The sequence below is a fragment of the Hippichthys cyanospilos genome, chromosome 2 (assembly GCF_059441005.1).
Source record: "Hippichthys cyanospilos isolate Australia breed blue-spotted pipefish chromosome 2, RoL_Hcya_1.0, whole genome shotgun sequence".
NCBI lineage: Eukaryota > Metazoa > Chordata > Actinopteri > Syngnathiformes > Syngnathidae > Hippichthys > Hippichthys cyanospilos.
The window spans coordinates 21,852,956-21,876,627 of record NC_142370.1 but is presented as its reverse complement, the minus strand read 5'-3'; the positions used below and the strand labels follow the sequence as shown (position 1 = coordinate 21,876,627).

The window sequence follows — 23,672 nt, the reverse complement described above, 5'->3', positions numbered from 1 at the left end:
AAAAGACATCTTGCATCAGTCATTGACCTGTGTGCACAGGCCTGAAAGCACCTCCCCCATTATATGACAGAACACATTCCACAAAAGCAAGAATCGTCCCTCAGTTTAGATTACCACAAGCACATCTTGTAAATATGATTTGTACAAGGTTAGATAGCTTGAAAAAAAATCTACAATAAAGGCGGATCATAGCCGTTCATTTTTTTAATGTGTGGGGAGGAATACTTATTTTTCACGATAAAAAGCAATCTACGCTATATTTACCAGCAGTGTTTACACAGACCCAATCGTTCTAGCTCAATCGAAAACTGCTCTTTAAAAAAAAAAAAAATCGACAGTACAAACCCCCCATTTTCAATGACTGATTTTTTTGTTTGTTTTTCATTTAACCTCACTCAAAGCAGGCTATAGTCAGAGACACACAAAACCACAGAACTGTTATTTGAGCTACATCAACTTTGCAGCAGAAGCATCTGAGTGACGTCATGCTCATCTGCATGTTGCCACTGAGTCAACACTTGGCACGCCAGTAAAAATAATACAGTATACATTCAGAAAATAGAATGACCCCGCAGACGTGCGTGTGGTTGAAATGGGGATGGGGACTACACCCTCACCATCTAGAATGATATAAATAACCCCAATATTTAATTGACTGTCAATTCATTGACACTCAAATCATAAGGGACAGAAATAAAGAACATGCACTGACAGCTTTATGTCCTCTCTGATATTAATAATCATTGTCTTCCTCTCTCTCACTTAACAGGTTTGAAACAACAAATACAAATCCTAACGGCAATTTCACAAAAATAGAGAAATGGCACTTTGTTGTAGTCATATATATGTAACATAACTTCTCTCTCTCTGCATTTATATATATATATATATATATATATATATATATATATATATATATATATATATATATATATATATATATATATATATATATATATATATATATATATATATATATGTGTGTGTGACAAATCATCATACTGATGATAGAAGGGGAGTCCGCCTCCCCTTTGGTGGTCATGGTTCCAGACTCTTGCGCTTCGAGTGCATGTTTTGAAACCATGCAGAAACATCATCATGCATATGATACATTGGCCCGACTATTTACATTTACATTCATGCGCTCGTGCACCCTGTTCATTGCGCACGCCCGGCCCCTTTTTATTGTATCGCCACCTAAGATTTGCAGTCCAATTTTCACAGAGAGCATAGGTGGAGTAAGTCTTTTTCAGGTGGTAGAATGAGGGATTGTCACGGTGAGAATATACAGTGCTGGGGCCCCGTACAGCAGACTAACGGGTTAATGTGGACTAAAACGAGATAGAGCCGAGGCTGTCTGACCCTTACATGGGGACAGATATGTTGTTCAGGTGTGTATGCCTGTCACTCTGCACGTCCTTTGTAAATCCAGTCCCGTCCACCTTCTGTTTATGCATCACTTGCGGTGGAGAGATGTGCGGTACAGTCAAACCCGCGGTGGGCTCCCGCATCGGCGTGGTAGGACCCGCTGTGCCAGTACGACGAGTCGCACACCGTCTGCAGGGAGTTGATCTCAGAGGCTGATGAGTTTCCGTCCCGCCGCTTGGACCTCTTGCGGTTGCGCAGGATGAAAACAAGCATGCCCACGACGGTAAACGCGGACGTGACAAAGACCAGCAGCAAACCGGGGACCAATACCGAAATGGAGACCCGGTTGGGCTCGATATAAGAGTTTGAACGTGTGCCCGAGTCCAGTGTGAAAGTGCTGTTTTTAGACAGGGAGGTGGGAGGGGGGATCCGCTCGTAGAGTCTGGAACACATGAGGTCATTCCGCACGTAGCGGAAGTCACGTTTCCAGAATTCTTCGGGTGACTCGCACTTGAGATCGCTGACGATGACGTCAGCGCCGAGTTTCTCGGTCCACTGTTTGAAGGGTACGATGTTGCAGGAGCAATCCCAAGGATTCCCGTGCAAATCGATCTGAATGATGGAGTCCAGCTGGTCCAGCACGCCTGCCACAGGCAGGGAGGAGAAGTAATTGTTATGCAGGCTTATTTTGGACAAAGAAATCCCAAGGAAGGCATCCACGGGCAAAGACTTCAGCAAGTTGTTATTGAGAAAGAGAACCCTCAGGTTTGGCATGGGGCTGAAGGCGCCCGCCACGATCAGCTGGATGTCGTTGTATTCCAAACTGAGATATTCCAGGTTGACGAGGCCCACAAACATTTCTGCTATGAGCGTATCCAGATAATTCTTATCCATGTACAGCCACCTCAGCTCAGTCTGGTTCTGAAAAGTGCTGTTGTCAATCGCTTTGATGTTGTTTCCGCCCAGATCGAGCAGATTGAGGCTGGTGTAGCCGAGCAGCTGGTTCTTTTTCACCGCGTGGATGTTGTTGTCTCGCATGTTCAGTTCGTGGGCAGCCAGCGGCCTGGGTTTCAGATTGGACAGGCTCTCAATCTTTTTGCCTTCGCAGTTGACGCCCAGCCCCTGTCTGGAACCCACCAGCTTGCAGTTGCAGGGCTGTGGGCAGGTGGCATTGTGAAGTTGCTCTTTGCTGGCGCCCGTGGGCCCCGCTGTGGGTTTAGTCTTCAGCTGCCAGTTCTCACGCGATTTGGACCGACTCTTGGCACCGTGGCCCCCGGGCGTCGGTGGACCGCCGACGTCTGCGCTGGGCTTTAAAGGCGTTGGACGTGGGCCGGTACCATGTGCCACAGGCCCTGAGGTCTCATCCTGTGTGGGAGGGGCCACCAGACTGGTGTCTCCACCGCCTCCCTGCGAAGGGCAGAGCTCTGCTTCAGACGTCTCGTTCAAGTCGCTCCCTTGCAGCCTGGTGGGAGCCTCGCATATCACCCTCCCGATAAGTGCGTTAGGCGGTATATTCTCCAGCCATTCTTTGAGGGAAACCAGGTCGCAGTTACAGTCCCATGGGTTGTCCTCCAGCAGAACCTCCACAATGCCCGGGATCTGCTCAAGGATCCCTTCATAAGGCAACGTTTTGATTCTGTTCCCCCGCAGGTCGAGATGTGTGATGGGCACATGTTGGAACACGTTTATGGGTAGAGCACTGATGAGGTTGTCGTTCAGTATTAACACTTCAAGTTTGCTCAGGTCCCTGAACACGGCCGGGTCAATGTCCCTTAATAGGTTAAAATCAGCTTGGAGGTATTCCAAGTCATCCAAGCCCAGAAATGTACTCTTCCTGAAGGAACGGATCTTGTTGTTGTTAATGTGCAGTCTTTTGACCAGCTGCAGCCCCAAAAAGGCGCCCGGAACGATGTCGTGCAGCCCATTGTTCTCCAAATGCAAGCTGACGGCATTGTAAAAGTTGGCGAACTCATTTGGGAAGAGCCTGGACAGCGAGTTGCCGTGTAGCAGCAAGTGGTAAAAATGCGAGCTGGGCCCGGCCAAGTGCTGCAACGTGGTGAAGCTCCTTTTTTCGCAGCCGATATGCACGTCTCCCTCGACCTCTGTGCACGAGCATATCTGCTCCTTACACACGTCCCGTGTCACGTTCCCACTGGCAACACAAAGAGCCGCGTTCAGCAGGACAACCCAAAGCAGCATTTTTTTTTTAACGCGGACAAGACATCCCCGGCCTCAAGACATAGGAGCTGTTGATCGATTCCGAATCCGTTCAAAGGGATGCAGAGAGACACGACTGGATAAGACTGTCTCTGTAAAACACATCTAAATCGCTCGAGTGCTCGCGCTTTCGAAAAGAAACGTCCTCGCTCCCTCGGTGGCTCCAAACAAGGGCTTAAAACAAGATGAAGTTAAGTCCAGCCCATCCTTTTCTACAGCTGAAACGACTGACCTTGGCGGAAAATTAAGGAACAAACGGTCGCCTTCTTCCTCTCAGTGCCGCGCTGCGCTGCGGCGCTTCGAGCTGTCCCTTCTCCCCTGGTGCCGAGGCTGGCTGGAAAACACCCGCATTCCCCCTTCACATCTCTCAGCTGCGTCTCGCCTCGCTTGTTCCCCTTCGTGCGTCGAAAGGCATCACAAAAAAAGGCGAGCAGATGATTTTTCATCAAGTGCGGAACTGCAGGAGAAAGATGCGCTATCTTCCACTAAGCTGCACTGTCAGACGAAAAAAAAAAAAGACTGCAACACAGAACTAATCCATACGTGTTGTTCGTGGATTCGAAATCTCATAAACTGCGTCCCTCGCTGAATGCGCAAAAGTTGCGCCAAATCAACGTGCTGCCAGCTGCCGTCTCGCTCCTCCAGCTTACAGCGCCGCTGCAAAACTGTCCAAGTCGGCGCAGCAGTGGCGCGATGACACGGTCAGGTCGTGATGTTCACTTGCATCCCCATTTACACCCCCATTATTTAAGGAACCACCCAGTAGTGCAATCGCAGCCCTCTATGTTTTAAACGAACACTGTTGAATGCGGTGAAACTAAGTAATCCGCCACAGGCATGCCTCGGCTCTGCAAGAGTATCAAACGATGCGTCAGCCTGTATGCGCATGTGTGCGTGACGTGTAACTTGCAAAGATGCTTTGCGGAGACGGAACCACGCACGAGGACAAGAACCAAAGTGAGATGAGCAAAGATTTTGATTTGCTGTTTAAATGTATTGTAGTCGATATTTCTTGCATCAGTTTAGGAGGTCCATATAGTGAAGCTTCAACAGACCGCCCCCCCCTACACACACAATATTTGTAGCACAATGTAAGAACAATCTTCACTCTCCTGTTTTCCCCATCTTAAGTCTGTAAAAATATAATATTGAATACATGTGTTGGTCTGTGGCAGTGCTACACACGCACACACACACGCACACGCACTTACAGAGACACACAACCCTCCCCCATGTACACACTTAGGCACACAGTCTGCTTTTTGCCAACCTACTGATTATCAGTTACGACATCTAGTTGTGCCAGTCTTTCATTGTCCAAACATGTAAGTGCATAAATATTTGCCAGAATAGGGTAAATTGTGTTTTTAGCAGGAGATACTTATCATGGAGTTAATCTTAATTGGATTACGAACATTAATGTATTATCCCACAGGAATAATTGCATGGAGCTCAGCGTGATTATGTGATACAGATAATGTCACATAGCATTAGTGTGACTGAGACCAGAGGAACTCATACTCATGACACAACTTCACAGTCTGCAAGAGTACAAATTCTTTCCTGAGGAGACAAATAGCAATCAAGTGAGGCTTCCAATGGTTTGTTTAGTAACCAAGATTAAATTAATATTTTGTTTGGAACAAGTTCTTATAATCAGTTTTAATATTTTAGTCTCAATTAAGCAACAAAATACTGGATTAAATGTGAAGCTAACATTACTTTATTTGATATAAGCATGTCAGGCAGATCGGTGGAAGACTCAGAGGACAATCTAAATTGTCCCGAGGTGTGATTGGCTGTGTGAATGGCTGTTCGTCTCTGTGCGCCCTGCTGTTGGCTGGCAACCAGTTAAGGGTCTCCACCAACTACTGCCCATAGACAACTGGTATAGGCACCAGCAGGCTTGCAACCCTAATGCGGATAAGCGGTTACAGAAAATGGATGGATAGGCATGCCAAATTGTTGAACGCTTAAGAATTGAAAGACATCAAACATTTGAATGTGTATTTGAGCATCATGATAAAAAAAAAAAAAAAACTCCAGCTGTACACTGGGAAAAAAAATGACAAGAATACACACTTAGAGGAGCATTTGTTAACTAATTCACTATACCATGTACAACTGGAACTGACCCCATATGACTTTTGGGCAAGTGCTCACCCTGAACTGGTCACCAGCCAATGGCGGTGTTAATTTAAGGCTCGCAAGCTATCACCTTCTAACCATCTGTCTTCATGGACAAAACCCACGCAAGCATGGACAGAGCTGGGATTTGTTAGGATCCGGTTTCTTTCACATATAAAATATTTGAGATAAAAATGAGTTTGTTATTAGCACATGAATGTAAAGATTTTCAACTAAAAGATCTGCCAATTGAGAATGAGGATTTGGACCCAGGAGAAGACAGGACACGGAAACGAAAACATACAAAGTCTTTATATAGAGCTGTTGTATCATGTGAACAGACATAAATCATAGAAGCAGTGCAAGAGATGAACTGAAACAAAAGAGAGGATTATCAATCTTGATGTTGTTTTTCTCAGTCATCTGTTTTTAAGATCCGGACCTATTCCAAACAACACTAGAAGGTGATTAAAGGCAAGCATGCTGTTGGACCATGGAATACATTGAAACATCAAGACAGAAAACCCACAGCAATATGTCTTGAAAACAGAACATGCATAGCAAAAAAAAAGGAGGGACATATGAGAAAATACTAGAGTCAACATCTCACCAAACTGTAACAAACTCCTGAAGAAAATGGAACTTGCATACAGGAAAGCCGAATGAAAGTCATCAACACCTGTACAGAAAAAGAAAAAAAAAAGGTTATAGTAGGCTAAAGAAAAGCTTGCTGGTGCCTAATCCTGGACGAAAGTCAGATTCTGTGATGAATGGCAAATCTGCATTGGTCAAGGTGATGACACTGTAACTTTCGTTTGGTGCCTTTACAATGAGATTCATGATTATAATTGTAAGAAGAAAACATGCAACTAACCCTACTCCCACAGTCTGTGCAGTCTTGGGCTACATGTTAGGTGAAGGCACTGGGAGCAATGACTGTCATGACATTTTTGACACTTTTCTTATCCCATCAACTGAAGGTGTATTTGGAAATAATGAATTCATGATTTAGGAGGCCTATGCATCTTGCCACATAGCAAGAACTGTGAAAACATTCCTTGAAAAAAGAAAAACAGACTGATTTAGAGATTTAGAGTTGCTTTGATTTAGAGTTGTAGCCAGACGAAGAGTACTATTTGTCACTCATTAAGTCCATGTTTATGAGACTGTTTTATTTATAAGCCAGAAATAGTGCAACAAAGTGCTACTGGTGTGTTAAGAGGTGTTTTGTTGTATTTCATGACTCCATAATGTTGACTCAGAATTCAGTGATTATTTTTTTTTTCCTTCTGGTTGGCCAAAAAGAGTAAATTGTTATGACTACCACATATTTATTACTTTTAGTGTTTTTGGAGACACAAATTGGCTATTTGAAATGTTTCGTGTCATGCCTGTGATGTTTTTCTTTTTTTTCATTTACACGATTAAGCAATTGCATGAACATCGGCCAAGACTGGTGATTCCATCATTTTTGCCAGGGGTTGTGGACTCGGAAAAAAGACTGAAAGGTGACTCGAGAAGAAAATGAGGAACCTTCGAATGAGCGAGCCCTTGCAATTGACAGAACACACATATAAAAAAAAAGAATGAGTTGTTAAGTTAAAAGCAAAAGAAAAGCTCATCGTATCAAATGTTGAGCGGTAGGTTGTCTTGCCATTGGCAGTTCAGCCCTCCCCACTTCGATTCTTCCATCGAAGAGGTGCTTCCGCAAGGGCCTTCAAAAAAGGGAGTTTTTGTGCCATTGAAGTACTTTCGTGGTAATTACACAAAGGTCAGCAACCATGTTCAGCTTGTTTTCACATGAGCAGCGAGTGTGTCTAAGTGTGTGCAAACAGCCTTCAAAACAAGGCACAGAGGTTTACGGTTCCATGAGAGTCATTTTTTTGAAAGTATACAGGGCCTGAGACGTGCCAGAGGACAAATATGAAGTTAAAAGAAACTACGTTGAAACTCCTAGCATAAGTGAAGGCGATGGTTTATTTAAAAATAAAGTTAAGTAATGGGGACATCGTTTACTTTATTTGGGGGGAAAAATGGTACGATGGACATGCAGGCACCAATGATTCAATTATGAACATGAGGTTCATAAAAATGTTCAGTGTACAAAAAAAGAGGGTCAAGTGTAGACTGGGAGTCAATAGGACAACCGGCAGCCTGTGGTATCGAGCGGCTATGCTATACGGGGACTCAGCAGAACGTTTGACTGCAAATCTATACGAAGCTATCAACAAGAATTCTCCACCCAACTACAATATTCTCGACACGTGTCCCAGATGACCTGCTGAAGTCAGATGAAAGGCCACTGAATCACTAGCTGCCTCTGAGCTTGGAATGGAACTGGACTGTCCAGTTGGTCAATCACAGCAGTGTCTCAAGGTGTCCCTAATTTCCTGGAAAGACAAAATGAGCATCCAGGAAAAAACAAAAACAAAACATTGCTCACTTACCTGGCCGCTCTTTTGCCTTTTTAAGTCTAGCAAGCTTGCTATGTTTAATATGTTGCATAAAACAGTCAACATTTCTGTCTAAAAGCCTTGTTTTATTTTATCTTATTTGTCAGCCTTTGCTCTACTCAGCATACTTTTAAGCCTCGTAACGGTTGGCCACCTTCTGTCCTGGCGTACTTAATCCCACCTCAAAAGTACCGTGGGGCATGTCTTTTTTGTTTGAGATTCAATTGATTTTGAGAAGTCTTCCTTTTGAAGGATAAACAATTAATCCCTGTTACCATGGCAGCCAGATCATCTCTGCAAAATCAGTCAGAATTGGTGAGCCACTTTCATCTCACAGCGGTCGGCCCTGATAGCACATGCAAAGCACTACTCCTGGATTCAACCCACTTAATGACGGACACAAGCCCAGAGACGAAAGCAGGTCGCCCACATGAACCAGCAATTTCGCAGGACAACAATGATTAATTAGAATGTCTTGCATAACAATTATACACGCCATGGGCTCTATTTTTGTATAAAGGCACATAAGGCCACAATGTAAAAAGCGCCACATCTTGATTCTTGTGCCATCTCGTTTGGTGGTTTTCAAATGAGTACTTTAACAGCACTTGAGGATTCACTTCATGATTTTCTTTTATTGCATTTCTGCAGCTATCAGGAAATGCAATTAATGCTTTTTAATACAATATCATTTAATGCCACTGCATTTTCTTTTCAAACAAAGAGCAAATTAATTACAACAAAAGACAACTTATTGTGTTATAGTGACTCATTTGAAAAATTTTATTTGTCTTTGTTTTGTTCCATTTTGTATGGAAGCTTGCAGGAAATAATGCTCAAAAATGAACATTTAATACAGCTCAGATGTAAGACAACCTAAACAAGACTGTACAAAGTAACAAACCAAAATAAGAAACTAAAAAAAGCCTCGCGGGGCAAGGGCAGGGGGACATTGACAGGAAGGCAGTTAAACTCCTGGGCAGACATACAGAGACATTTGACATTGACCCGTCAACTAACTGAAACCAGTAAATAGATACACGCACGCTAACGAATTAACATGCAACAGCTAGGCACGAACATTAGTGTCAGGGACACCTGTCAGACTTTTGTGAAGCTATACACAAAGAAGAAGAAAAGGCATTCTTTTATCAACTCATGCACGAGGAGAACGGAGGAGGACTGCACGAGTAAAGGTCTGCTGCCCTCTGGATCAGCCTCTCCGAATCTTCTCTTTTTATTTACACACATAGATGAAGGGTGGAACGAATCACTCTAACAAAGAAAGATGCAAGGCAAACCAACCAGAAACCCCAAAAACAGAAATGAGATTAAACCCTAATGTAAACAAAATCCCAACAAAAATACCAACAGATCATAACTGAACAAGCAATTGCTCCCTGAGCCAAATAGTAAATAATGACTGAAATTGAATGATTGTGATACTTAGTGATGAGTCTCACACCATTGTCGAGGAATTTTGGATCACTCTTCTGTGCGGAACTGTTTCAAATCAGCTTTAATTGAGGGTTTTCTAGCATGAGCTGCCCGTTTATTGTCACAACACAGCATCTCAGTTGTATTTAAATCTGGACTTTGACTTGTCTGAATCCTTTTGAGCCTTCTGAGGTGGATTTGCTGCTGTGTTTTGGATCATTGCTTCAAAATCCAAGACCTTTTGAGTTTGGGGCACTGGTTTTTGCCTGTGAACCCTCCTATGGATGATATTTTTTACCAGTGTCTTTTTTTTACAGTGATCTCGCGAACACTGGCTTTAACTGAAGCCAGGAATGGTTGCAGTTATTTGGAAAAAAATCGAGGTTCTTTGTGACCTTCTGAAGTAATTGAAGTAATTTGTCGACTACTTCTGGGAATATTGGCCGCTGTTCACAGCAGTCTCAAATAATGATTAATGGAATTCCACTGCCATGGAAATTGCTTCGTAGCTTTTCCAGACTGATAGAGTTCAGCCACTTTCCAGCCACTGTATTCATAGAAGGAAGTATTGAATTCAGGCATGCACATAAGAAATCACTGATGCGTAACGTTTTGTGCTTCGCTGCGTGCATTTCCGTACCCTACCTGCTTGATGGCAACAGATCCTGAGCTGAGCAAATGTTTTTTTTTCTTTCTTTCTGATAAGTGTTTAGGAAATGTGCCGTACACACTTACTGTAAATATGGTGCAATATTTACTGTTCATATCTTCAGCAAGCAGACAAAATCAGTGCATTTGATACAAGGACAAACCTTTTCATTCATCCTTTATTTGACTAGTGTAAAAAGAGCACATGCATGTAGCGCAACTTGTGGTTAACAAACAAGCTAACTGAGAAACAATAGCTAACCACCCACTTGCTGGGTGGCGAGACAAAATGCAGGAACAACTTGAGCTCACAGCATTCCAAAGCGGATTTCAAATACTGCGTGTCTGCTATGCCGCGCTGCTCCGGACAAGCAACGGGGCCGCACAACCCCGCAAACTGCATGCGTCTTCACAGCGCCGGAGTCCTTGGAGGGTCAAACTGCGCTTGTGTGGGTACTATCAACTCGCGCAATAAGTTATCAAACCTCCAGAAGAAAAAGACAAGCTCCATTTGTGGAAAGTTTGCATGGACAAAACTTAATTGCATGCTTTATTTACAAAGGGTGAGTATATAGAGTATTCATTTGAACTTTTAAGTGAATTGATAAAATCAAACAGTTGTACACATTACAGTGACAATTAATAGGATGAAAATAGTTGTTTTAGTAATAGTTGTCTTTTTGTTTTGATGACAATGGCACCGAGGGAGGGAAGGAAAACTAACCACTTTTGGGTTCATCCAATCAGTCCGCAAAGTAAAGGACACTCTTGTCAATGTGGAGTGTTTTGTTTTGTTTTGTTTTTTTACTAAATTTGGATGTAGATCACGTTCTTATCCCTTTTTGGTGCTTACTGAACTGTGGAACTGACCAAATGATATGCACCCCTGATTACAGTATATTACATATATGAATCAGTTTGAAGTTGATGTAGTCTCATGGGGAAAAAGGGATTTCCGTGTGAAAACAGATGCAGAGTAAAGCAAAAAAGGGATTTCCGTGTGAAAACAGATGCAGAGTAAATCAAGGTTACGTGTGTATTTTTTATAATGGCTTTATTGTTTTGTGTAAATTAATCACACCCCATTGTTATTTGTATGCTTGCAGAGTAATACATGTTGTGTTATTGAAGCAGGGGGGCTCTCTATGTTTACAAAGCCACCAGGTACGCAATAGATTTTTTTTTTTCCAGCAGTTTGATGGAATTAAAGCATTCAGGTCATTTAGTGTAAAGTCATCATGCGGACAGTGGGGAAGCAGGTTGTCTCCTCTCTGAATGGATTCTGGGCTTGCATCCAAGGGTTTTTAATCCCCATTGTGTTGTGCACTCAGTCGACTAAAACTAATACTAGCATGCTGCGCTGTATCCAGTCGTTCAATATTTATTTGAACAGTGGAGTCTTCAAGCAAGATCATTTGTATTTTTCCCCCACCCTTTAATGAACCAATATGAGAGGGACCAAGGAGAGCTGGGAATGAAGATTCTTTTTTATTCAGTTTAATCTTACACAAAGAAGGACTAAAAAAGAGAATAAGGCATGAGGTGACTACTTAGAACTAAGAACAAAAGGCAAGGGCCACAAAAGGACGATTGAGTGCTTAGGGTTAGAAAACACAATAAATGGAAAGCATAGGCAAAGAGATTCCAAAGAGGGACAGGTCACATCAACTTATATGATTGCAAAGAAACAAAGAGACACAAAAAGGAACAACTATAATGTCTTTTGGTGGAATTCTCCTAAATGATGCATGACATCAGTCTCAGCCACTGGACTTCTCAAGAGCCATCAAATTGACGCCATCTCAAATATTCCATTTAATCTTTGCCCTTGAAGCCGCCGTTGCCCTCAGTCATTAAAGACGCATTGAAACATCACCCTTGACTGCACCCCACTAATGGACATTGATGTCAGACCCAGACACAGACCGCGAACCACAAATCTGTTTTCTTGTCTGCACAGGCAGTTTGGGTATCAAATAATCAATTGGAACCCCCAAAAAATATTTCTGAGAACTGTGGAATTTGCTAAGATTTATTTGGGTATTTCACAAACTGAGGTAAAATACAGTGGCTGCAACTCTCTTGATTCAAACTCAACTAACTTGTGGCCTTGAGAACAGCATGCCAATTGCTGTCAGGTCAGCATTATTCCTAACAAAAGCACTCAGAGTTGGTAACAGGAGCTCAGAATACTTCAAGTAAGAGATTATACGTGTGTCATTCATCGAGTGCAAACGTATACGCTCATGGAAAGTGATTTTCCAAAGTGACAGCAAATATATTAACAAGATGGTGAAATGACAGAGAAATTCCTGTCACTGTAGAAAGGAAAATCTTCATCTTTTTTATTCAGGCACCTGATCTGATTTGAGCCATGAAACTGCAGGGGTAGAATGTGAGTCCCATTTTGTTCACGTTTTCTGTTCATGCTTGGCATGCTCACATCAAGCCGGTAACAAATAGCAAGGTGCAGGTATAGTTTACTTTTGTTTGTGAGTTATGCAAACTCAATTTGAAGACTTTATTAGGATCTTTGTATCTGCTCTTCTCTTTTGCCCCCCTCTGAACTGCTAAGAACTGAAGGTACTAAGTTGTATTCTTTACCCTTAACTGCTTTCCGCGGTGTGCACTTTGAAAAACAAACACAGCTAAAAAAGAGTTCTGTACATAACAATTAACTATTAAACACTATACTTTGGATGATAATCAATGACATAGCACGAAAAAACAAAACGTCGAGTCAAAACTTTTCTTGATATTTTTTTCTTATGCCCACTCCCCTTCCCCGGCCCTATACACACTAGCCCAAACAGGCCTTTTGTTTATTTTGACTTTGTCCCCCAGATGTTTGTTTCAGCCCATAGAATCTAATGAGTTCAAACCTTAACTTTCACTTTCCATCCAAGAAATTCCTCATGTAAGTATAAACTGGAATTTAAAACTTCCTGGTGTAAGCTGAAATTTAAAACGACCATTTACAAAATCACACAATGAATGTGTGCACACAATCCAGCTGTATATAAAAAACAGCGGCTAAAATGTTCCTAAGAGATAAATATTTCAAAGCTTGAGAAATGTGGTTAACTTAAACATAGGAAGTATATTCCAAGTGTAACATCTGGCCTCTCTTTAAAGTCTTTAGGTGTCCCTCAGCTCATCAGTGAATCCTTTCGTTATCTCAAAATCACCTTCACGACCCCCCTCCCAAAAAAACCCCCAGATATGATAAGATTCCATATTCATCACGAAGATCCACACTCACACAATATGCAGTACTCATTGTGCTTCTGAAACTCATCAGCACATTCCTTGTTATATAAGGATGCTGAAGCATGGCTCCGCTGAAGGATTAGACATGTCTGCCTTGTGCCATCCCTGAACCCCAATAGAAGATTTGAAATCAGAGCACAAGCAACACAAATAATTAATACTCAGGGGCAGTGGAGTACTGGTGCAGAAGAGATGGTGAATTTAAGAGATCAGGGCAGAGCAACAAGATGATGGTTAAGGAAGAATTACCATGTGAAAGTAAGACATTAAACTTATCTCAGTTGCCCACATTTTATATGTTACACTCTCTGCATGTGTGCATATACATTATTTGGCCTGACTTTTTATCCTTCCATTTCTATAGCTGCTTATCCTCACTTGGGTCGCTGGCCTGCTGGTGTCAATCCCAGCTCTCTTCAGGTAGTAGGTGAGGGACACCCTGAAGCGGTCGCCAGCCAGTTGCAGGGCACACAGGGACAAACAAGCATTCACACACCCAATCAAACCTATGGACAATTTAGGGTGTCCAATGCACCTTCCATGCATGTTTTGGGTTCTGGGCAGAGCTAATGGACAGTGGCAGACCATTCTTGGGCCTTGGGCCGGCTGCTGTAAAGGCTGGGTCGCCACGAGTCTTTAGCCTAGTCTTAGGCGGAGCCAGCAGCAGCTGGCCAGCAGACCGAAGGGCTCGAACAGGGGTAAGCTAGTGCAGGAGTTCAGCTAAGTAAGGCGGGGGAGAGGGGCAGTCAGGGTTTTGAGAGTGATCAGTAGTATTTTAAAGTTTATTCTGAAAGGCATGGGCAGCCAGTGCAAGGAGGCCAATACTGGAGTGATGTGTGAATGTTTCTTAGTATGGGTGAGGAGACGGGCAGCTGCGTTCTGAACCAGCTGAAGCTGAAGTTGAGAACTGGTCAAGGCCAACAAGCAAAGAGTTGCAGTAATCTAACATCGATGACATGAAGCAATGAATCACACGCTCCAAATCTGCCTGTCCGAGATCAGTCTTGGTTTAAGCAAGGAGCCTCAGCTGGAAGAAACCGGTTTTATCAACAGAGCTGATGTGTTTATCGAATTAGAAATCCCTGTCCGGTAGGACACCAAGGTTTCGTGCGGCTGCTAAGAGGACTAGGATGTTGGTGATGGAGCTTGGGGTGACGTGGCCAAAAGTAACAACTTCTGTTTTGCTGTCATTGAGGTTGAGAAAATTGGCCTTCATCCAGGCTTTGAGGTGGCTCAAGCAGTCAAATAAAGACTGCATCAAGCCCTGGGTGGAGGTTCTTATGGACAGATAGATTTGTACATCATCTGCGAAACAGTACTGTTAACAGTATAACTATTCTTTTTACCGATTTGCAAGGAACTAGAAAAGCTTCATGGAAAGTCCTGAAAGATGTGATAAGAATACAATGTATTGTTCTTTAATTATAATTAAAGGTATGTGTAGCAGTAGTACTACTACAGTCATAGTAGGAATGTAAGGACCAATTACTCATATCAGTTTCTGTTTGCCACACGTTCTTCCTTTTATTTCCTCGAAGGGGCGATGCCCATCCTGTCTTTGCTAAAGCATCTCAAAGTTATATCCAACGCTATCAAACCTAGACAGCGCAACAACAACATTAATACTGATAATCATAATAAAGAATGCATTTAATTGGGATTCCAGTCCATATGTTAATGCAGAATTGTTATGCATGATGGAGCAGACATGCATTCAGGCACGTGATTTATTTATGCATTTTCACAGAAGTAGAAACGCTCCATTTTCTAATGCATCCATTATTCAAAAATAGGACCCTGTAGACACAGTGCAACAGATTGTTGCGATCTCAATAATGTCTAGGACTCAATCGGTGAGGTCATGACTCTGACTCTATGAAAAAAAAAAATCTATCAACTTTATCCAGAATACATCTACACTTTATTCATTACACACACAGGATGTCTGGTTTGGTTGATGAAGACAGACCGGCTAAATGGCGAATGACGGACCAGCAACATTTACTAGTGTGTCCACCTGCGGTAGAAGTAGTAATTCAAACACACAAAGCAGAAAGACAACCAAAAGAAAAAATTCTTTACATAATGTCAAAGCATATATATATATATATATATATATATATATATATATATATATATATATATATATATATATATATATATATATATATATATATATATATACTTTTTTAAGAATAGCCGGAACTGAAAGGCAATGTTGGATCATTCTCGAGACTTGCTGTTTGTGTTTTCTTGTCGTTTCCAATGATCCAAGTTGTTCCTGCATATATTCCTTCTTTGATATTTTGTGGCCATTCCGTTAGCTCAAACATATTGATCATGCATTTTCACTTGTAACGTTTAGAGCAAGGGTGCTAAATGCATTTCCCTCGGTTGTCTGACATCTCACAAAATAAAAAAAAATCAGACAAAAAACAAAAAATGTCAATCAAGAAAATACAACATCTCTTTGTTTTCTTGTGGGTTTTTTTTTTTTTTTAGTGCTCTGAATTGACCGTTTGAGCTTTATTGCAGAACAAAACCACGTGAACGTGATTTGAGAACAAGACAATGTTGTTCTTACCAGAGCCTGCTCACTCTGTGATCCAAAGATTATCAAGTTGAGTGTCGTCACGACTAAAGTTCCGGGAGGAACTTCCAAATAAAAAAATTAAAAGGGATCTTCGTAGATCGTATTAGGTTGGCTGCTGGAAAAGTTGAAAAACAGTTTGGGCACCTCTGATTTTGATTAAAACAAAAGGAGAATGTGTATATTTTGATGAAGTAAATCATGTTGTAAATAGATGGAAGTACGGTGAAAGAGTGGTTAGCATGTTCACCTCACAGTTCAATGCCGGCTTGCTCCAGCCTTCCTGTGTGGAGTTTTCATGTTCTCACGGTGCCCGATTGGGCACTGCGGCTTCCTCCCATATTCCAAAAACATTGTTATGTATAACCCCAAGCCCAACCAGACACACGAGAATGTTCAATGCAAAAAGAGTTTATTAAACAAAGGTCACACAGCAAGCGTGTAATAAAGTGCAAAACACAAAGTGCAACCAAAGGCAAGACAAAAAGTCTCTAAACGCTCGGGTCCAGGGGAAAAACAAGGCACGTGGCAGTGGAGTCAGCATGTGGACGACTGTAAGACAAAAGCAACAAAAAGAGCCCACAAGGGTGCAAAAAGTGCCCGCAAGGGTGCAAAAAGGCAAAAGACAAAGTACAAACCAAAATGCTGGAGGGAAGATAACTTGGGAACTTGAACGCTGGGAATAAGACAGGGCTTCTCAGAGAGTGGCACATGAAGTAACTCGGCGTCCTCCTCCTGCACCGGTCACCCTAAAAAGGCCTTGATGATAGTTGTCATCAGGTGTGACCCCGCCCCGCTCTCGAAGACAGCTGGGATAGCCACCAGCAAACCAGAGACTCTGGTAATGATTAGCTGCCTTAGATAATGGGTGGGTGGATAGAAGGATGGATGTTGTATTTAGGCTTACTTGTATTCACAGAAAACCATGTCAAGGATCACTCAGATATGCTTTTGCGGTCGTTATTTTGCAGAAATCCTGCTTTGAAGCAATTCACTCTTCTGGCATGCCGTGCACTCCGGTGCATTTCTGAGGTGTGGGCGGCCTATATGCTGGCGGGCACCTCAAACCGCTGTGACCCAAACACTGTATGAGACACCTTTCTTTTTTTTGACATTGTACAAGTGTGGCTGTACCCTGCAGGAATCTGTTGTTTATGGCAACAAATAGAGTCAAGATTTGACCACAGGGCACAAAATCATTGTTGCCCAAGGAGACTTTCAATCTTGATTCATTTGAGCATACAGTTTTCTTCATCAGGTTGTCTGGTGAAAGACCCTTCTTCAAGACCAATCACTGTCAGCAAAAGGGGAAGCTATTCGATATGCCGGCGATTAGCTTCCAACCAGTTCAAGGTTGTCCAAAGACACCCGGGATAGGCAAAGAAACCCTGGTGAGGATAAGCGGCTATAGAAAATGGATGGGTGTATATTCAATATGCAGTATTAAAAAAACAAATACAAATGCAAGAAACTAAGGAAAATAATGTAGAAAGCTGGCCAAAACTGAATTTTAATCTGTATATTAAAAGTAATGAAATATGGGTTGATCATGAAGATAGATAATGCAAACAATGTTTCAAGGCTGGAACAAGTGCCTGTGAGGATGATGCTTGCGTAACCAGAAATTGAAGCTGTGATGTGTGTTGTCAGTGGCTGTACAGAAGGGATGTGAGCTGAAGGATAATGATAATTTCTGGAGTTATTGGTTCAGGTGCAGCGGGTAAAGTGTGCTTCAATGGGTGAGTGAGCAGAATTGGACAGTATCTCAATTGGCATGTTGGTGATGGAAACAGAGCTTTTGAATGGATGATTGGTAGATTTGGTGTTTGGGAATGAGATTTGGCAGGGTAGATAATAGTGTATTTGAAAGTTGAAAAGATATGGCTCTAGCTGATTATCATTTGATGTGGAGAAAGGAACGCAAAGTGAGGAAAAGAGCAGAAGCACTTGCGCACAGGTGAACTGTAGCCTGTATAGATGCATCTTGAGACAAATGGCAGAAAACAGCTTAGGAAAACAGCATGGGAATGCGATGTGAGGGATTAACATGAGCAAAAGAATGGTGGGGTTGGGGAAGCAGCTCAAATAGCAAAAAGGGGAGCTATTTGGGGCTAATACAGCAATAGTGGTGTTTCTCTCATCCACAAATATTTATATGAATATCAGGTGTGTTTAAGATCTGCAAACATCCATGATTTTCATGTGTTTTGTAATGTCATGTATACAATTACATCATAGTTTACCATATTTAATTGTCCAATTCTGCCTCCGTGGTGTCAAATATGTGTTTTTAAATGACTGGTCATGCCCACTTTTTTTTCCGGTGGCAAACTGATGCCAAAATAGAATAAATTACAGTATTCAGTCAGTTTAAAGAACAACTATGAAATAGAATGGAAAAGATCTGAATCGATGGCTGTGCTCAAAGAGAGTTTTAAAACAGATTAATAAAAATATTTGAAAAAATGTCTGCATTGAATAAGATCTTGAATTAAAGCTTGTGACACATACATTTGATATACGGTATACAGTATATATTATTTTATTTATAATTTAACGATTGTATATATTATATATTTGCAGTGTTTGCAATGTTAACTAAAATAATCTATCAATTAAACAACAGGAGTCAGAATGCTATCAAAGTATCGATTTTGAGGTTGAACTGTTATCTAACTGCAGTATTATTTCAGTAATATCCATCAATTTTCTATAAATATAATGTTGAGACTAAATATGCAGGCATGTTCCCTCTGTTAAAGAGAGGATGTTGCAGATGGTAGACAATTAAAAAAATACATAAAGAACATTTAAAAGTTTCATATTACCACCATATGTTTGCGGTTTATCTGTGGCAAAAGATGTTTTTGGCTCAATTTTTGCTGCTGCGGCTGATATACCGGTGTGGTTTATAATGCAAAAAATAAGGTAATTTTCCCCAAATTCTCCATCACCACCAAGCGATCTGACCTGATGTCCTCAGCAATTTAATCATTTTTTATTTTCCTTCTTCCCTCACCTTATCGGCTCCTCCATTTCTCAAGTTTCACCTTCTCTACATTTACTCCACATTGACAGTTTACCTGTGGCTTTTTTTTCATAGTGCACAATGTCAATGTAAATGTCTATTTTAAAAGACTTTAACACATAAGGGTTGCACTTTAAAAGCATATGAGATTAGGTTTCTTGCTTACACAGATCTACAGTGCAGGAATTGAAAATAATGAACTACTACTGTCCCTTTTTGAATGTGCATATTTGTTGGTTGCGGGCAAGTTATGATATTTTTAAGTGCGCTAGCAAATATGCAACATGAAACGCAAACCCTAGAACTTGAAATACTCATTTTTCTTTGTGCATTACTCTGAGGATCAATAGAGACTTCTCTTAGAACCTTAGTTGGTTGGCATTCAAACACAAGAAACACAACGGAGCCACATCTCCACAGATTCTTTCTGTCACTGGTGAGAAACCAAAGGGAGGAAATTGTAATGTGACATGACTCAGGAAAGGGTATACAACTGCTGTAAAAGTCAATGCCTAGGAAAGAAGGGCATGTTTTGGAAACGAACAGAAAAGAAAAATGGGTTAAAGTAATGTAACTGGAGGCACTATTTGACAGCTGCATTATTCAAATTTACCCTTACAAAATCCTTCATGTGGGCGCCTTGACAATTGAAATTATCCAGTTTCAGGCTCAAAGTACAATGCGAGACAGTGCTGCCATTCAGTCGTTGCAAGATCCAACGGAAAAGGACTTTAAGGGAGGCATGGAAAATGAGAGGGGACAGGTTAAAACCCAGACTTCATTTTATGCCTGTTAACAATGGAAACTTATGAGTTCAGGAAAGGGTAGGACACATTCAAGTGTGACCCATGTGAATAGATCCTGTTTTCCAACAAGCAATTTAATTGGTTGGGATGCTATTTTTTCAGTTTGTTTGCTTGTTTGTTTGTCAAAAATTCCAAATGGCCTCTCCGGCCATGTCATACGGCAGACAGCCGTAACCGTTGGTCGGTTGGTCGATCACATATACGCCGAGAAGAAAAACACGAAATGAAGTCCTCGTATATTTGTTTCTGCGGAAGCGTGAACAATCTAAAGATGATCTGTTTTTTGGAAAGTTGATTAGGGAGGGGCCTCTTGGCGTGAACACGAGTTTATATGCATCTTAAAGATGTTCACATCTTAGCCAAAAAGAGGCTGTGAGATGGCAAAGAGGATGTTAAGATCGGGTTCTCTGACATTAGGCCATACATAAGAAAAACAAATATCCCAATTTCGTCTCTAATCTGTTAGGTGTAGTGATGAACAGCATACTACCTCTAATTTTGCAGTGACCCAAGATTTGCTGAAATTAAAACTTTTCAAACTGACAAGCCCCTCCCTGCATCCCATGCTACACTTCAGAAAGCTTCTCACTGAAGAGCCCTCTCTCAGTGATAACACATCACATAGAGCCCTGCCTTTGTCAAGTACTTCTTCTCTGATAACTGGCTGGGAGTTTGATCAAACCACATGCTGGTAGGGGCCAAGGGGTGAATATTCCACAAGATTACTTGAGCAATTTCAGGAGGCTATATTTTTCTCAAATTACCACTGGTCCAAAAAAGCATTGGAAGGAGGATTGTTATTACGCTGAGCTGAGCATACACGTGGGCCACATACAATTACTCTAACATATTAAAAGTTGTAATTAAATCTTAAGAAGATCTGTGGAGAAGTGTACTGTGTTCAACTATCCTTTAATAATCCAAAACAAATGCAATATGACTACGTGACAAAATGTTAGCGGTATTTACATTTCTATTATGTCATGTGTGTTTGCGTGTGTACAATACAGTATGTCAGTGAATTCTTGATTTTATCTGCGGGTTGTGTGCAAACTGCTATATATAGTGTCGTTTTTTTTTTTTTTTTTTTTTTTTTCCCAAAACCCCGAGGAGCTTCGCTGCTGCAGTCAGCCTGCTTGCTGCTTAACTGTCCATTCTCCTGACCCACAGATACACACGTAGACACCACGTCTCTTGCTTTTGTTTCTTTTCATCCTCAGACCTCCATTCAAGCATGCATGCGTACAAGTCTTTCCCATCATACAGGCCCCACGTGTCAGGGAGATGCGGCGCTTTACCGACCACCACAACTGTTGCCTCGCTGCGGGCTGCGGCCATTTCGCCTGACTGCGCGCTGACCACTGTGCTGCCAGCCCCATCTTTCTCGCTGCGCCTCCACATAATTGAGCCTTATAGAAGATGCTATCAAAGTGCAATGCTGCGCAGCCGGATCGCAAGGGTTCACACTGTCCTTCATCCTGTCGTATCAAACCAAGTGAAGTATTACTTCTGTATATCTTGGAATAAAGTCGTGTGCTCTCAGCAGAAGCAAATGTTAATACGTGAAAGGCAACTGTATGTTTGGACAGGGTTTTGCATAAAACACAAAGGCGTGATTGTTATTGAACAGACTTGGTCACCGTGAAATCTGTATATTTTTATTGTATTTGCTTATCACTGCACGGATAGGCACGTGCTAGCACGGCAGAGATGGAGTGAGCTATTTTTGTCGGTCGATGCAGTGTTCATAGTGCATGACATAGTCTGGGTGTTTGCTAGGCGGGATAACTTTCATGTTATTCTTTGCCAGCTTGACTATTTGTCAGAGAACTCTCTAAAAGAAGACTAAGACAAGCCTAGCTGCTAAGCAGCAAAAGAGTAACTCAGACCAGCCAAGATTGACTTTTCTCTGCCGGCAAAGGGAAAAGCTTGGCATACATTCTCATGCGTTGCCAACAGCATTTTCGGCGCTCAAGCATCCCCGCCTGCTTTTATTCATTCAGCAAAGCATTGCACATTACAAGACATAACAAATACAGCCAGCCGGGCACCACCAAGAGCTGGGCCAAGGTCCCAGCTCACACTTTCCTGCGTCAACAGCTTTATCTAAGGACCGGGGCGAGATGAACTAGGACTGCATAGATGGATAGCAATGCACACTATTCTAGACAAGAAATAAGCACATAATGATAACAACCAGTGGGAAAATGGTAGAAACCCATCACAAGCAAGCGCTAATCACAAAAATAAAAGCCACGGCTAGAGCTGTTTTTGGTCCAATACATACAGTATATATATACATCACAAACCATATCAGCATCCTATGTCTAAAATCTTTTCCGTAGGTGCATCTTGAATGGTTAACATATTTGTTGAGTCAGGGTAACGGGCTGATAGTCAGCCATGGCCATGGTCACTTGCGCTGCTAACCCCAACAGTATCCATGATTGTCTCTTTTGGATGGTTATAAGTTAAGTAGTATGTAATTGTGAGGCTGTGTGCGTAAAAGGTGCTTCCGCAAAATCAGTCAAGGTGTATACTTTATGATTTAAATAATTGAGCAACTCGGTGTGTTTGTACACAGTCACCGGAAATAGAGCCCCAATTACGGCAAATGCGAAACCGCTGCATTTGCTAGCGGACAGGCCTTTCTCCTGAGAGGGGTGCGTTTACCACAAAACCCCTCTCTCCTACTGTGGTCTTTCTTCGGTCCACCGTCCGTGCACTTGGGGATGCTGATCCTCACTTCGAGGGACTGGCGGCGCTCGGCCCGTCAACAGGGGGTTGGAGGATCTTGCACTGCGACTGGTAGATCCATCCGTGGCATCCTTCATCCTTCAACGCATTTGGTGTCTCTGCGATCACATGGAATGGGCCATCCCAGTGTTCACTGTCCCAACGAGGTCGTCAGCACCTTGAGGAACACCTGGTCTCAAATCTGGACCTGGGTATTCTGTGGGATGGAGCACACTGGCCAGTCACTGTGCTTATGCATCTTCCTTGTGCCAAACAGTCTTTGTATGTGAAAGAGAGGCTGGCAGAGCGCAGTAGAATTGACCTTGGCCAGTTTCTCTTCGCTCCCCTCATGCATGAGCTGGAAGAAGACTGCCTTTTCTCCTTATTTGTGGACAGTTTCTTACAAATGAACCTGACACTATTCCAACTGTTCACTCAAATCTGTGTCTTGTGCTGACTCTTTTAGTCACATATGCCAGAAACCTTTCATACCACTAGCAATATGTGTCCAACGAGACTCGACTGGCAATCTGCTCCGTTTAGCAGCTGCGTATTAAACTTCATCTAGGGTGTGTTTGGCATCCATTTACACTTCCTTCAGGTAGAATGTTCGCACACTTTGGCACGGCGGTTCCTTTGCACCTTTGTAAACATATCTCTGACAGCTTGTTTGATTGGAAACCAATATGTGTTCTTGTTTTTCAAATTGATTAGTTTGTTAGACAAATGTATGTGGTTTCAGTATATGGAAAGACCTTGGTTGGCAAAATCTTCAGTGTGGGACCATTTAGTTTTGCTATCAAATTGCTCGCTAAGTCCATGGAGCATGCCAAAGACAATGCCAACTAGACTATACAAGGAGATAAAAGCAAACAGAATTCTGAGCTAGAAGAAAAGAGCTCAATAATTAAAGCCCAACACAGTCAATCACTTTGTCTGGATGATGGTCAATCATGCGAAATGCTGCACTTTACCAGATGCAACAAGTTTCG

General features: G+C 42.1%; 1 protein-coding gene across 1 annotated transcript; it reads right to left on the bottom strand.

Moving 5' to 3' along the window:
- Window positions 1–951: 951 nt before the first annotated feature.
- On the bottom strand, window positions 952–4,452 carry slitrk1 (SLIT and NTRK like family member 1). The gene has a single exon (XM_088409141.1). The coding sequence runs from the start codon at window positions 3,565–3,567 to the stop codon at window positions 1,450–1,452; it is 2,118 nt and encodes a 705-aa protein (XP_088265267.1). The 5' UTR covers window positions 3,568–4,452; the 3' UTR covers window positions 952–1,449.
- Between the last annotated feature and the right edge of the window lie 19,220 nt (window positions 4,453–23,672).

Coding starts and splice junctions, on each gene's coding strand:
- slitrk1 (XM_088409141.1), bottom strand. CDS start 3,567: ATGCTGCTTTGGGTTGTCCTGCTGAACGCGGCTCTTTGTGTTGCCAGT.